The sequence below is a fragment of the Pelodiscus sinensis genome, chromosome 3 (genome assembly GCF_049634645.1).
Source record: "Pelodiscus sinensis isolate JC-2024 chromosome 3, ASM4963464v1, whole genome shotgun sequence".
NCBI classification, from domain to species: domain Eukaryota; kingdom Metazoa; phylum Chordata; order Testudines; family Trionychidae; genus Pelodiscus; species Pelodiscus sinensis.
This window is the reverse complement of record NC_134713.1, coordinates 190,912,204-190,927,592: the sequence shown is the minus strand read 5'-3', so window position 1 is coordinate 190,927,592 and position 15,389 is coordinate 190,912,204. Positions and strand designations below refer to the sequence as shown.

Below are 15,389 nucleotides of genomic sequence, written 5' to 3'. Positions count from 1 at the left end.
TTCCCATGATCAGAGACGGTATACAGTACTTGTGAACATGTATGGAAGGGCTACATTAAGTCCCTAGTTCAGTGCCACGACCCAAGGAGGGGAGTTTTGCACTCATGAATGTCCTTTGCATCCTTTCCATGGGGCCCTGTGTTGCCCCCTTTCCCCTGGGAGCTCTTTGAGATCTGCAGAAGCACCAGGGTGATGTGGGCAGGACCGCTGACACTGCAACTAGTCTGAGTTTTCCTGCTCCAGCCCCTCGATAGCATGGCCACTGCTGGAGTGCGCTCCTCAGCGGGTGCCCCCCGGATCCCGTTTTCAGGTTCCACATCCCAAAGGGTTGTGAGAGCCCCCAACCTCCCTGAGTCCCCTTATCCTTATCTTCCAATAGTGCCAGCTACTTCCCTTCGGAGGCTGGTGGTGCTGCCCACAGGGCAGGCAGGACTTGAACTCTTAACCTCTACCTCCAGGGAAGATACATTATCCATGTAAATGAATGATGACAGAATAAGCCATGACTGAGCACATAAACCTTGCAGGGCTGCTGCGATTTGATGCTCGGGCGCATTGGTCCTTCCAGCATCTCTCCTTCCCACCCTCTGCTGTCACTTCCCATAGCTCTGAGAGCCAAGTCCCGCAGATGGTTCTCCACAGCATCATGAAGGAGAGCAGGTAGAAGAACAGCGCCATTGAGAGGACACTCCCTTGCTATGCCAACAGGCTTCTGCTTGATGGTGGGACTAGCAGAGCCCTTAGCGAGAAACGCTTACTGTTCAAATTAAAGAAGAACAAATTGCTGCCTATAGATCACTTGATCCCTAAGCTCTGCTCCTCAATTTCACTGTCCCTGCTCCATCTGCTTTTTACAATGCGTGCTCCTCAGTTTGTAATGCCATATCCCTCTCAAACAGCTCTCTAATGAAGTGAGCTCAGAAAATGAGAAGCAGCGGAACAGCAGCACCGTTTGCTCTCTGTCCCCTTAATCTGGGAGTCCTGCATGCACTATTTCAGAAGCTAAATTGAGGTCACGGACATGGTGCGTATTTGTTGTTTGATGCAGTCATCAAAGCCCCAAATCCGCTACTCAGAACCGTCTTTGGGCATGTAGGTCAAACATTTGCAGGCATGAAAACGAGTATGTGGTGTTTTAGCTGGCTCAGAGATGTGTGGGAGCAAATAAAAAGTGGCTTCAGGCACAATATTTCACTGACAGCCATATGCTTTTCTCAGGGCACAGATTTATCAGCTCACGGGTGTTGAGGAAACAAACAGTTGTTCCTGGCGGCTTGCGAAAATGGAAACGTGAACCTGAAACACTCAGACGTCGCCACTGATTTATTATACCCCACTCCCAGTGCAGTCCCACCTTAATCATCATCACTACCGTCGCTGCTTTAGCACCTGCATTCAAAATGACTGCTGTTTATCCCGTACAAGGCGTGGAAGAAATGAACTTAATTGCTTCATCCATCAGTTAACCAAATGGCAGATGGAGAATGTTCAGACAGAATTAAATACTATGCTGGGTGCTTGCTGGAGCCCACAATCATTATGGATGCAAGACAGTTTTTGACACAAGTTTTTGAAGCATTTGCCTTTAAGGATCATATTCTCCATGCTTGGCTTCTGCCAGGAAGGGAATTTTCTCTATGCTTTTTAAACACCATCCCTTTGGATCTTTTGAGGTCAAAGAAGATGGGGTGGGGGATCCTATTTCAAAATTTAAGAGGATCCCAGCTCTGTACAGACTGGAGGAGGCCCCACATATGATATCTGCCTTCCAGGTGGTTGCATTAGCCTGGCTCTGATGGAGTTGCCAGGACCTGTTCTCCAGACCAGCCATTTGGTGCCTTGCAGAAATTTGGATGGGTGAGGGAGAAAAGTAGCTGTAATCCACATTTATGGCCCACCTCCTTTGGTGCCAGTCCTCAAAAGTAGCATCCCCAAAGATGTTTTAGACAGCAGGCCCTCAGCCAGACTTTCCTGCCACATGCCCTTTTTCTTGACATAGCTTCTTATGCTAGGCTGGGGTGGAATGGGATCTGCTACCTCCATCTGCCACCTGGGAATTCCCCTATTGTATTGGGATAACCAGTTAAGCTACTGGCTCTGTGGCTCCTTTCTGATAGCCTGGCAAAAAGCACCAGGCCCTGACCAATAGATACCTCTCTGTTGTCACTGAGCAGCTGTGTGATAAAAGTTGTCCCAGTGAGGTTAAGATTGGCATGCAGGATTCTGTTTCTATTGCCACAGATCCCTAGCTAGGCCATATAGTTCCTCTGAGTGCTGAAGAGAAATCGGGCTAGGATTTAACCCTCAAGTTACTAAACCAGAGTCATCTTCAGCAGCCAGTTCTTCCAGCACTGACAGTCTTAAATCTTACTCCCAGTGCTGCCTGCATGCAGGATAGACGGTGAACATATGTGTCTTTTGTACGCAGCTGCCGATTTGTTACCATGTGCTTAGACTAGTGCTGAGATTTTCTTAACCATGGTGTGCTACTGAGAACTAAAGGCTGTGTCTACACTGGCTACTTATTCCGGAAAATCAGCCGCTTTTCCAGAATAACTTGCCAGCTGTCTACACTGGCCGCTTGAATTTCCAGAAAAGCACTGACGATCTCATGTAAAATCATCAGTGCTTTTTCGGAAATACTATGCTGCTCCCATTCGGTCAAAAGTCTTTTTCCAAAAGACTTTTGCACAAAAGGGCCAGTGTAGACAGCATAGTATTGTTTTCCGCAAAAAAGCCCCGATCGCGAAAATGGCGATCGGGGCTTTTTTGCAGAAAACCACGTCTAGATTGGCCACGGACGCTTTTCCGCTAAAAGTGCTTTTGCGGAAAAGCATCCTGCCAATCTAGACGTGCTTTTCCGAAAATGCTTTTAACGGAAAACTTTTCCGTTAAAAGCATTTTCGGAAATTCATGCCAGTGTAGACGTAGCCAAAGTGTTTTAATATGGGATGATCTGATTCCTGTAACTAATTAACCCATTTGCACTACCTGAAAGATAAAACAGTTTTGCTGGCAAGATTGGGGAAGAGGGGAATGACAGAAAATGATGACAGAAAATCAGGCCCTGCAACTTGACAGAAAATCATGATTTTACTCTTAAACTCAACAAGACAACTCTGAGTGCTATGAATCTGGTCTTATTCAGCATTGTGGGGATTCATCTCCTCCCCCCCGTACACTCCGTGTGAACTGCAATCTCCTGGTAACTTGTGCTGACAGCACACTAGGGTTTTTCATGTGATCCATGTTATTTTTGTTCTTGGTAAAAGCAGAAGCTCATTAGATCATGCCCAAAGTATGCAGAGGTCTTGAGAGGTAGGTCAGAATAAGTTTCTGCACCAATGCTTAGTAATTCTGTTGCCCCTAGTTGTCGATGGTTTGTTTTTTTTTAGTATTGACCTCTTAGAATGTGTTAGCTTTTAGTACGTTCAAAACTAATCTTTGGGCATATATAGCATAAAAATTATAAACTATATAAATAACAGCAATTATATTCTTTCCTTAATCCTTTTTCCTTGCTTTAAACTGAATGACCTATGCTGGCTTTTGCTCCCATATTCCCAGGCAGTGCTAAATACATCTCTCCCTGGTCCATGACCAATTTCAAACAGTGATTTCAATCAAGAGCCCTGAAGACTCTTGGGGCTCGTCTACACTGGCCCCTTTTCCGGAAGGGGCATGTTAATTTCACCTATCGTAGTAGGGAAATCCCCCGCGGCATTTAAATAAAAATGTCCGCCGCTTTTTTCCGGCTTTTAAAAAAGCCGGAAAAGAGCGTCTACACTGGCCCCGATCCTCCAGAAAAAGCGGCGCTTTTTGAAGTAGGAATAAGAGCCTCCGGAAAAGGGCGCTTTTTCCGGAGGATCGGGGCCAGTGTAGACGCTCTTTTCCGGCTTTTTTAAAAGCCGGAAAAAAGCGGCAGACATTTTTATTTAAATGCCGCGGGGGATATTTAAATCCCCCGCGGATTTCCCTACTACGATAGGTGAAATTAACATGCCCCTTCCGGAAAAGGGGCCAGTGTAGACGTAGCCTTATTGTACAGCAGAGAGGCAGATAGGTCCAAGGGTTGAGTCTTGAGCAAGAAATCAGGTGCTCATAATTCCAGTGTTGGCATGAATTTAGTGTGTGTCTGTGGGCAAGTTGTTTAGTTACTAACACGATAGGAATGTTAAATGATTAACCAGGAAGCATACTGGTAGACAAGAGGCTTATTAGTATGATCACCAGTTAACTGGCCCTTGCCCATGTACTCCAGCAACGGCCAGCCATGCCAAGCCAGAGCTGCCCTGCCTGCTGTGGGACCAACAGTAGGACCTCCCAGCTGCCGCAGAGATCCACAGCTGCATCAAGGCCACATAGTGAGCCATAGGTTAACACGGTTAGCCGATTATGGGCGATCGTTTAACCAATTTAAGATTTCGTCTAGGGATGGCCCTCACACTCACCTTAGTACTACATTAAAGATGACCTAAATTGCTGATAAGGAAGTTACATCCATACCAGGAAGAGAATGTTACCATTGGAGTTGCGATGGCACCAGAATAAGCAGCTATGGATCTAGACACGGAAATGAAGTTTTCTGGGCAAATCCTAATGAAGTTTACAAATTCTTGATGAATAAAATCCGTTAATAAGAAACCTATAACCAAAAATGAATAAAGTAGAGGTGAATCTATTTCATTCACCCATATTAGGTGCTGGAGCTCCTAGAGGGAAGGTGCCTTAACAGAAGTCTTTTTTTTTAAAGGCTCATGAAGCAAGACTCCAAGGAGCAGACCTGAGAATACTATAGATAATCCATGTTACACCTTGAATCCCCCAGAAGTATATGTCTAAATGCAAATTCTGGCATCTGCCCATACTTGAACTAGATGGATAAAATCATAGAAACCACACACAGAAACTAAATCTGCCCCCCACAAAATATAGTTTGCATGGTTTTTTAGGCACCTACTCACTAAACCAAATATGAAATTAGAGAGACTGTTTCAAGCGGAAAAAGTATTTGCACTAAATGTCCTTTTGGTTTATATCTGCAAGGCAAGACTTCCACGAATATCAAAAGATATGATTAGAAATAGGCCAAAATTAGAAAGTCTCTTCTAAACCCTTGTGTATTGCTGCAATAGGGCGTATGCCCCTCACTGGCCCTTTAAGGGGTTAAAACCCAGCTCTGGGTGGGGGCTGGAAGGCTGAAGCTATGGAGCAAGCAGCTGCAGCCCATTACTGCCAATTAGGGCCCAGCTGTGGGCTGTATAAATAAGGGCTCCAGGAGGGAGGAAGGGAGAGACTCACTCTTGGTCTGGCTGGGGAGTAGGAGGGACCTAGCTGCCAGGGAAGCTAGAGGCATCCTGATTTAGAGTACGCCTGGGGAAGCTCTGGCCAGGCAAGCAAGGCCTCAGGGTACTAGGGCTGTGGGGAAGCAACCGGGACAGGCAAAAGCAGCCGGTCCATATCTTCTTGCCAATGTTGAGTGGCCATTTCAGAAGGCAGTTTGCCCCTGTGGCCTGGGCTAGATGAAGACCGCTAGTGGGTCACTGAGGCAAGGTGGGTGTAGGGGGAGGACTCCAGAGTGGGGAGGCACTGTGGCAGGGCAGTACCCAGGTAGAAGGGCACCACGGTCTGGGAGAGAGGTCGGGCCTCATCTAGAGTGGTGGAGAATAACGGTATCAGTGAGTGAGACACCAGCCAGAAGGGGGCACTCCAGCACCAAAAATGCTAATTCCCTGAGTGACCAGCTGGAGGCTCTCATGGTGCTGAGTCCACCCTGTTACCATTGCACAAGAGTGTAGATCCACATTCCTCACATCCCACTTTGCGTCCATTGCAGGTCAGATCCCAATTGAAAAAAGCAAGTGGGTTATAGCCAAAACGCTACAAGTCATTGTCACCAGGTCTTCAGCTACAATTGCAGAAATCTCACCGGATTGTAATGCCCTTACACCCAAAACAGAGTCCAAGTCTTAATTCGGGTTTGAACCTAAACCAAATGTAATGGAGAGCTGAACACCATCACCTCACGCAGAAGCTGAAATTGATTCTATTCCAGGAATTGTTTTGGTGACATTCTATGGCTTGTGTTCTACAAGAGGTCAGACTAGATGCTCACAGTGGTCCCTTCGGGCCTTGGAATCTGGGCATCTAGGAGCAATAAGAGAGCAGCTCAGAATGATAAACCTGTCAGGGATGTGACAGTGGGATTTCTAGGTCCTACGTCATGCTGTGGGTGTCTCCCCAATAAGCTAATCCTATTATCCGCAGTAAACGATCATTGTAGTCCAGTGGTCACCAACCAGTCGATCGGGATCTACTGGTTGATCTTGGAGCCTCTGACAGGTGATCCTGACTGGTTTGGCCAAGAGGCTACGAAGTGCAGCACGTCAACTGCCCCTCCCCCCACTGCTGTGCATCTCCTGTCCTTTGCCTTGGAGCTGCCCCCCATCATCCCAGAGCCTCCTGTTTGCTGTGCAGAGCAGGGAAGGGAGAGGAGGGGGTGCTGATGTCAGGGTGCCCCCCTCCCACCCTGTAGTCTGTCTCCACAGAACGGATGTGGGGGGCACAGGGCTTGGGATGGAGGGAATTTACTGGATGCTTTTCAGGGCAGGGGTGAGCCTGCCTTAGCCCCATTGCACCACCACCCATGAGCCCTCTGAGATAAGCAGTGTCCAGCTGGAGCCAGCTCCCAACCTCTGCCCCAGTCATGAACCCCCTCCTACACTCCAAGCCCCATCCTAGCCTTGAGCTCCCAGTCCCAAACTCCCTTACAGAGCCTGTACCCTGAACCCCCTCGTGCACTCCAACTCCCTGCCCCAGGCTCAGCACAGAGCCCCTTTCACACTCCAAATCCCTTAGCCCAAGACAGAACCTGCACCCCAACCCTCTGCCTGGTCAAAGGAAGGGAGGACAGGGGAGGGAGGGAAGATGGAGTGAGCAAGGGTAGGGCCTCGGAGAAGGGGCTCAAAGGAAGTGGGGGAAAGAGTATTTGGCTTTGAAGTAGATCCTAGATTGCACTTCAATTCAAAAAGTGATCTTGAGCTTAAAAAGTGTGGAGACCACTAATGTAGTCAGTGCTGCGGTCCTACGACATGGAATATTTCGTCATTGGAGTAAGTTCAAAGACTTGTATTCGGTACATCATGTTGGTGTTCACAGAAACGTGTGGATGCCTGCTTCTTAATTAAGGTTACTAATATTGTCGTGTACAAATGCATTGAATTTGGAAAGGATTTTAATGCATCCTAATTATTTCCCTGTGCAGAGCTCATAGCTGAGAGCTAAGAGCAACTATAGCAAGTATTAACAGCTACACCTCATTGAAGATTCCAATAAAACACAGCACTTAAGAAATGACTGCTTCATACAGCTTGACACTGATCCTCTTGCCAACTCTTCTCTTAGGGTATGTCTACACTAGCCCCCTAGTTAGAACTAGGGAGGCTAATTTAGGCATTCGAAGTTGCAAATGAAGCCCGCAATTTAAATATCCTGGGCTTTATTTGCATCTTCCCGTCCGGGCGCCATTTTTAAATCCCCTTAGTCCGAACTAACTTCCCGCGGCTACACACAGCAGTCAAATGTTAACTTGAACTAAGTCATTAGTTCGAGTTAACTGTTACACCTCATTCTTACTTCTGGGTTGGGGAGTTTATGGCAGGAAAACCTCAGTGGTTTCTGAACTCCCCCACTAGCCTTCTCACCAATCTGTCAGGTTTTCGACCTAAGTATAGTCCACATGCTGGTGACATGAGTCTATGATCTCCTCTTGGTCACAGAATCATAGAATAATAGGGATGGAAGAGACCTCAAGACGTGGGCAGTCGGTGAAGGCATGAGCCTCTCCCGCTTGAGCTAAAAACCAGCTGTCTCTCAGCTAAAGCTGTAGAGCTCACTCATTCTCTCTCTCTCTCTGTAAGGGGTCTAAGTGCCCCTAGATGGGACATGAGCCACACCCAGCAGGCATGTGGGTTTCACTAGGAGAAAAATTATTTTGGTGTGAAGCTATGAAATGCTCACTTTTTAGCTTAATTTTACTTCTGTGAGTAAATTAAGACACAAATTACGGCCCTGTTTCTTCAAAAATGTTTGCATGTGCTTATCTGTAACCAAGTGAGTGGTCTTCTTTAAACCCATGGGAGTTATGGCGGCAGTGTGGCCTAGTGGCTAGATGGCTGGATTGGGACACAGGAGTCTATTGCCGGCTCTGCTTCTGGATGACCTTGAGAATGTTACTTAGGCCTAGATCCATAAAGAGATTCAGGCACCTAAAGACTACTTTTCAGCCTTCGTTATAACCATTAGCCCATCTCATTAGCTTATTCACCTAGGGTACATCTACACAGCAGCGTCATTTCGGAATAACTGAAGTTATTTCACAACAACAAAATGCGTGTCTACACAGAAGCCGTTATTTTGAAATAATGTCAAGATGGAGAACTTCTTACTCCAACTCCTGAAACCCTCATTTCATGAGGAGTAAGGGAAGTCAAAGGGAGAGGGTTCTCCCTTCGACTTCCTGCAGTGTAGACAGCGCCAAAAGCTGAATTAAGCTACTTAGACTTCAACTACACCATTGACGTAGCTGAAGTTATGTATCTTAATCCGACTTTTGCCCTGCTGTGTAGACGTGCCCCTAGGAGGTAAATGACCCTGGGTCAGTTCACCCTCTGAGGAGAAGAAGGGATTTCAACAGGGCCAAAGGAGAGTGTCTATGCTATGGGACATTCTGTCGTGGTGCTCTCTCAGTTTCTTCTGGTGAAGCTATTCCACTTTGGATCAATAATTAAATATGCCTTGGGCCGGAGAGAGTTTGAGAATGACTCTGACTCCGCAGTCCATTGCTAGGGGCATCTCCTGTTCCTCTCCCTTCTCATCCAGAGGGAGCAGTTCATCAGGAGTATCCCCTACCTCAGGCGTGTACCCTAATGACTGGGCTAAAGGTTGTAAGGGAGGCCTTCTCTCTCCCCTTGTCCCCGTCCCCCGCCGTTTTGTATGGAGTTAGGCATGTGCTGCCATTTCTCCCAAGAAATGGCTCAGGCTTCTGATTTCAGGAAAGGTTTCCCAGCCATGGATCACAAGGGGAGGTAGACATTCACCTATGTGAGAGGGGACATTGAGGCAGCAGCAGTGACCAGGAACCCGGGTCCTTTACATCACCCCGCAGCACGCTCTGGACAGCTCGCAGGACTGGCTGCCCACAGCTCCGCCCCTTCCACCTGAGGTCCCGCCCCTCCCAACGTCACCAAGGAGCCTATCGAGGCAGTTGCCCCCCCGCCTCTCTGAGGATTAGAATACATCTCTCTCAATGGCATCTCACATTGGTTAATTTAGGCAGCTCCTTGCCTACTGTGTTAGCTTTTGCGGATCCCACTTTCAGGCATCCCTCTCTCTCCATGCGTTGTAGAGGAAGCTAACCCACCGTTTATGAATTCCAGTGATTTTTTTTTCAAGGTGCCTCAGTTCCTTTTGGGATCTGAGTTTTAATTTCTTTGTGCCTCAGTTTCCCCATCTATAAAATGGGGGCAATGATTCTGACTTCCTGCATAAAGCACTTTGAGATCTACTAATGAAAAGAGCCAGGTATAATAATTATTATTTATTGCTCCCAGAAGTAAAATTAAGCACATGCAGGGTTTTGGTGCCTATGACTGGCATCAACAAAACAAACACAATGTAAATGTTGCATTCGCCTTCAGCTTTGCAATGATAATTAATACATATGATAATTAGGATCAAGCTTTGTGTGATAATTAATAGGTGTATGGCAATTATTAGGTGCATCCTAGGGATAGCCCTAAAGTGATCAACTGAATACATGCACCAAATCATGTACAAATGACAACTGGAAGTGGGTGAGTTTGTACATTTTCCCCCTCCTGCTTGTAGGGTCCCCATGCTATAGGTTATTGCGCCCCTCAGACATGATTTAAGACAGTTTGTGTTTTGTTTTTGTTCCAGTTACAAGTTGAACTGGATCAGGAATATCAAGACAAATTCAAAAGGCTCCCTCTGGAAATTCTGGAGTTTGTACAGGATGCGATGAAAGGGAAAATCAGTGACGATGGAGACCACAGTTCTACCCCTTCCTCCATGCCATCTGACAGTGGAAAAATGAATCATAAACCTCTGCAAAACGAAGAGGAAACAGAAGAAAATAATCCAGAGAAAATGTTTGATACTCCTTTTTAACTCCCCATGCAACAGTTATTGTGCCAGGGCATGCTACCCCTACCCCCCTGCTGCCCATCCTCTGTTTTCCTGTTGTGAGCTGCCACATAACAGCTTCTAAATGCAGGAGGCACCTGTATTGAAGTGCACATTTTAAAAAGAAATATTTTATAAAGGTATTGTGCAAAGGTCTTCATTCTCGTTCATTGCTTTATTATGATACTAAAGCTTAGTGCAGTCAGAGTAGGGAATGAATGTGTTAATACTACCCCCAACCCCAATTTACAATGGGTAATTTTTAGGCCAATTGCACTGTTAAGATAGTTTAATGAAGACCAGTGTATTGTACAGAGGCAAATGTGCACGGATTTCCTTTTAAAGTGCCAGTGCAGTGTGTCCCAAACTTAATACTGACCTTACAAAATTATATGACCATACTTAACCGTTTTTATTTCCTACTTTCTAACTGCACCTTGACAGCTGTGTCATCATGTTACATTTGCACTGAAACATTTGATCCTTTTTAGTTTTGCAAGCACTGGTGGCTTGCCATCTTGCTATTATGTTTATCACGTGGAGAGAAATATATTTGCTGCTGAAAAAAATCCTTCATTGGAAATATGGTGATTAGAGTAAGTTTAAAACCAAGAGTTGGACTCCGTCTGCATAGAGAAAGAGTGTGTGGGTTTGTCTGTCTGTGTGTGGTACACTTTTGTGAATGCATCTGTATTTATGCACATGCATACACACACACACATGCATAGACATGTATTTGCAGTCTGTCTGCTCTCAAGACAAAATAAAAGGTTTCAGGGAAACGGAAATAGAAAACCTTTATAGATCATAACCTCTGGGTTACAGTGATATTACACAAACATTAAATTATAACAATCTTGTTGTGGAGTTGGTGGTGTAAATTGAAGAACATTTAGCAAATAAATTTGATATATATTTTGCAGACTTGAAAGTATTGATTTTAAGTATCATATTTTATGCTTACTAAATTTGATAAGAGTTATAAAAATGTTTAAAACTACAGGATTTGAAAATTTAAGAACATCTTCCATCTTTTTTAAGCCTGCAGTTCAATTTTACTGATATCTGATGTTTAAAAGCAAGTTTTAAAACCCCACCATTCTGATAGTTAACAGTTAATCTATTTATCTTTACTTTAACATAAGAACTATCCAAGTTTATGTACTGTATGATATCCATGAGAGAAATAAACTGCATATTTTCAGAAAGCTATATAAAATAATTAGTAAGACTTTCTGAAAAAAAATCAAGATATTTGAAAAGGGAAAGAAAAATATTATTCTCTGGCATCCCCAATTAAAGAGGACATAGGGTATGAAAATATTTATGGCCTGATTCTCATTTACTCTAAGGCCACTTTATACTGCTCACCTCATGTAAAGGAGTCCTAATGTGAGTATACATATAATTAATTCTCTTCTACTTTACAGCCCCTTTATAGTACCAGAGCAGTATTTATAGTGCCAGAGCAAAAGGGCCACTAGGCTACATCTTCACTGCGAGTTCTTCTGGCAGAAAATATGCTAATGAGATCGTGACTTATGCTAATGCGTCCCTCCTTAGCATAGTTTCTGCGGGAAGAACTCGCAGTGAAGACGTAGCCTCAGTGTAAATGAGAAACAAGCTCAAAATGTGTAGATTTTCATACTTAGACCACAGTCCTGCAAGCACTCGCACAAGTAACTTTATACACGATTAATCCTATTGGATTCAATGAAAGTCCTCTGTGGGTAATAATGCTTGCATCCATGTTTGCAGGATTTGGGCTTTAACTTGTATTTTTAAATAAATACATTTAAATGGTCTAATAGTAACATAGCAAAGTATTTTAATATAATAGCAGTTAAGTTACTTTACTTGCTTTCCCTCAGGATTTTAGTATTTTAAGTAACTTATTTTATTTAAATTTAAGCAATAAATACCGATCAAGCTTAAGTTTTGAGTTAAATACTCTATGTGTATATATATATAAGTTCACATTTTAGAAAACAGACAGTATTCTGATGTTTCTTTTTTAAACCTAGAGTAGGCAGAAAGAAAAATTGCACATCCTTTGGAGATCATATTTTGGATTAAAGTATTCTGGTTGATGATGATTACACTAATTTAATTACCATGAAACTCAAAAGTCTGACTTTCAGCTTGATTTTAGAATTAACATTCTACTTTTGCACTTTGAAGATTGACATTCAATAAAAACTTAGAATGGAAATTTAATGCTGCATTTTATAAACTGAAAATGAAATAGGTTGTTGGAATTATAGAATGGATATATTAATAGCAGTGTTCACAACAATACTGAAGACTATTGCGTTATAGTAATCATTGCCTTTGGGTAAAAATCATGACTCCCCTGAAGTTCATGGGAAAATTTCCAGGGATTTTAGGGTAGCCATGGCTTTACCAGTAGTCTTCAAACAGACTTGGGCAAATACAAATTAGCCTTTTGTTTATATTTTTAAAAAGTTAATGATTGGACTAAGTATACTATCAGTTGTAGTCATTTTACAGTATATTTGTATTTGATCATTTACTGTATTCACATTTTTTATATCTGTACAGTGCTACTTTTTGCAGTTGTAGGGTAGTGTGTAATACTGTACACCTTGCATTGTTCAGATTATTACAGTCATACAGATATCATTTAATATTACTTGAATAAGTAAGGTAATGAAAAAGGGTCTTTATGATGTGCAAGTCTTGTGCCTTTTATGTATTTGCCTTGTTATGTGTTGAATGTGTGGAAATGCTGTACTGTGGACCTTTCAGTTGTATAGAATAGAAATCTCTATATTAAATTAGATTGTGCACTTCAAATATCTTTACACTACTGAGAATAGATTGGTTTTGGCAGTGTAAGCAGAATTTTAAAAGTTCTAATGAAATGCCGGACATTTTGGATTTAACATGTTCATAATTATGTTAATTAATGCTCATGTATTATTATTATTATGCATTCATTAAAAGATAACTAAAGGGACATTGCTTGCCTTTCTTTCAAATCAATGTTGCTCTTGTACATTGTATGAATAGTGTCTTGTGATTGATTGGACTTTGGTGATTGGCTTTCAAAAAAAATCAGACAAATATTTCGGTTAATATGTACATATTTTTGTTTCTCAATCTGATTGTTTATGATGCATAATTCACATTTTTGTAAGAATTCTATGCAATTTTGTGGCATGATGTTTCTTCCATTTGTAATTTTATGTGCTTTCATCACAGATCCAAAGGACAATTAAAATTTTCTTAACACAAAACTGTTGCTGTGTTTGTTTATTACTGGCTCTAAGAATTTACTTTCCACCTGCTGAGCCCTTTGGTGACTAAAGGGGTAATTGTATGAGAAGCAGATAATGAATCTTTCCTGCATGTTCTCGGTGCTCTCTTTACAGAGAGGAGAAAAGAAAATGTCACACAACCAAAAAAAAAAAAAGATATATTTGCCAAAGTTCTAAGCCAGTAAAGCACAGGAAAGAAAACATGCTTTCTAACTGCCTCTCTAGAAAGCAAGTGATTATGTTACATGGCAAGCTTTTATAGAATGGGGAAAAGGGAAATAGCAATCAATATAAAACTAGAAGTTACAAAGCATAGAAACTTGATAAGGGAAGATATCAGAGAAAAAAATCCATGGCTGGCTGGGCCAGTTACAATAAGGTGTCTAAGTATATTTTAGTGCTATGGGGCATATTAGGAGGACCACTGCTGGAGGCCTCACAGTCCTGCTTCCCCCTGCCCCAGAGGAGCATATGAGAAAACCTCCAGTCAGCCTAGAGAGGCCTCAGGGGAAGCAGCAAATCAGCAAGGCTGCTGGAGTGGCCAATCGGGCCAGGAGGTCCAAATAAAAAGAAGCTGTGGAGCCCGAGTAGTCAGTTACTGCCTGGAGCTGAGAGAGGAGTGGAAGGAGGCGGGTGCTGTCTAGAAGACCAGCAGGACTGAGCACTACCAAAGCCTAGAGAAGCTGAGCAGGAGTTTTTGACTGGCTGTAAGAACTGACCAAGGGCTTGGCCCAGAGCCTAGCCAGAGCAAACAAGGGTACTGTGATGGGCCCAAATGGTCTGGTTAAAGACGGAGCCCACCAAGGGCACACTATTGAAGGATACTATGATAGACCCTGTTGGAGTGCTACAGAAGCAATGTCTCCTCTGAGGAAGCCTTGATAGAATGTAAAAACAGAGTTTTTGTTCTGTTCCACTTGCTGGATGCGTGAGATTTGGCTGGCGGGTTGAGTCACTAAAGCTCGACTGAAGAAACCAGTGGCGGGAGGTTGCTCGCAAGCTGACGCCATTACACTTAAGGACAAAAGTAATACTAGCAATAGTATAGACCCATTATTAGCTGGAGATGATACAATTGTAATGACAATGCAGAAAAAGGAGAAATGTGCAAGCAATAGCTCCATTCTGTATCGGGAAAGAAGCGGCGTGATGTTAAATTGGCAGGCCCAGAAAACTTGCCTCCAAGAGTTCCAAGTGAGATTATCTCTGGCTGCCATGGGGCACAACTCACCACTGCAGCGCCTGCTGCTGGTAGCACCAGGGAATTAGCTTAATCAGCAGCAGGGCGCTTCCTTAAATGCTCCTCTCCAATTGGCCAGGGCAAGTTCCCTCCGGCCTGCCTTAACCCCTCCTGGTCAGTGTGGGGCAGTCAACCCACCACACTGGCCCTTTGCCAGATTTTAATAAATCTTGGGATATCATGGAAATTGCAGAAGGCAGGAAAAGTGTGAATGTTGTGCCAGTTTTCTAAAACGGCATGTAAGATGACCAGCATAACTATAGACCAGTTAGTTTGATCTGAATCCTCAGCAAACTGAGGGTGTGTCTAGACTACAGAGTTTTGTCGACAAAAGTGGACTTTTGTCGACAAAACTATACCTGCGTCTACACTACCGCTGAGTTCTGTCGACATAACATCGACAGAATTCAGCAGTTTTGTCGACGCTGGTAAACCTCATTTTACGAGGCATAACGCCTTCTGTCGACAGAGTTCTGTCGACAGAAGGTGTTATTGCATCTAGGGTTGTGTCTAGACTACACGGTTTTGTCGACAAAGCAGTTTGCTTTGTCGACAGAACTGAATGTAGTCTAGACACTCTTTGTCGACAGAAGCTTTGTCGATAGTATCTGTCGACAAAACTTCTGTCGACAAAAGCCTGTAGTCTAGACATACCCTTAGTG

At 43.7% G+C, this 15,389-nt stretch overlaps 1 protein-coding gene across 5 annotated transcripts in view; it reads left to right on the top strand.

Annotated features, from left to right (window-relative positions):
• The window catches only part of PLCB1 (phospholipase C beta 1), a 771,739-nt gene that overhangs the window by 688,680 nt on the left and 67,670 nt on the right, over positions 1-15,389 (top strand). For 2 of the 5 annotated variants that reach the window (XM_075925686.1, XM_075925693.1), the window contains one exon: positions 9,961-13,466. The exons of 1 other annotated variant lie outside the window; for it this stretch is intronic. In XM_075925686.1, coding sequence (XP_075781801.1) covers positions 9,961-10,191 — 231 coding nt within the window. In that variant the 3' untranslated portion in view covers positions 10,192-13,466. Of the gene's footprint in view, positions 1-1,218; positions 2,600-9,960; positions 13,467-15,389 lie in introns of those variants that run through there. 2 more of the 5 variants (XM_075925689.1, XM_075925691.1) reach the window with 2 other exon arrangements.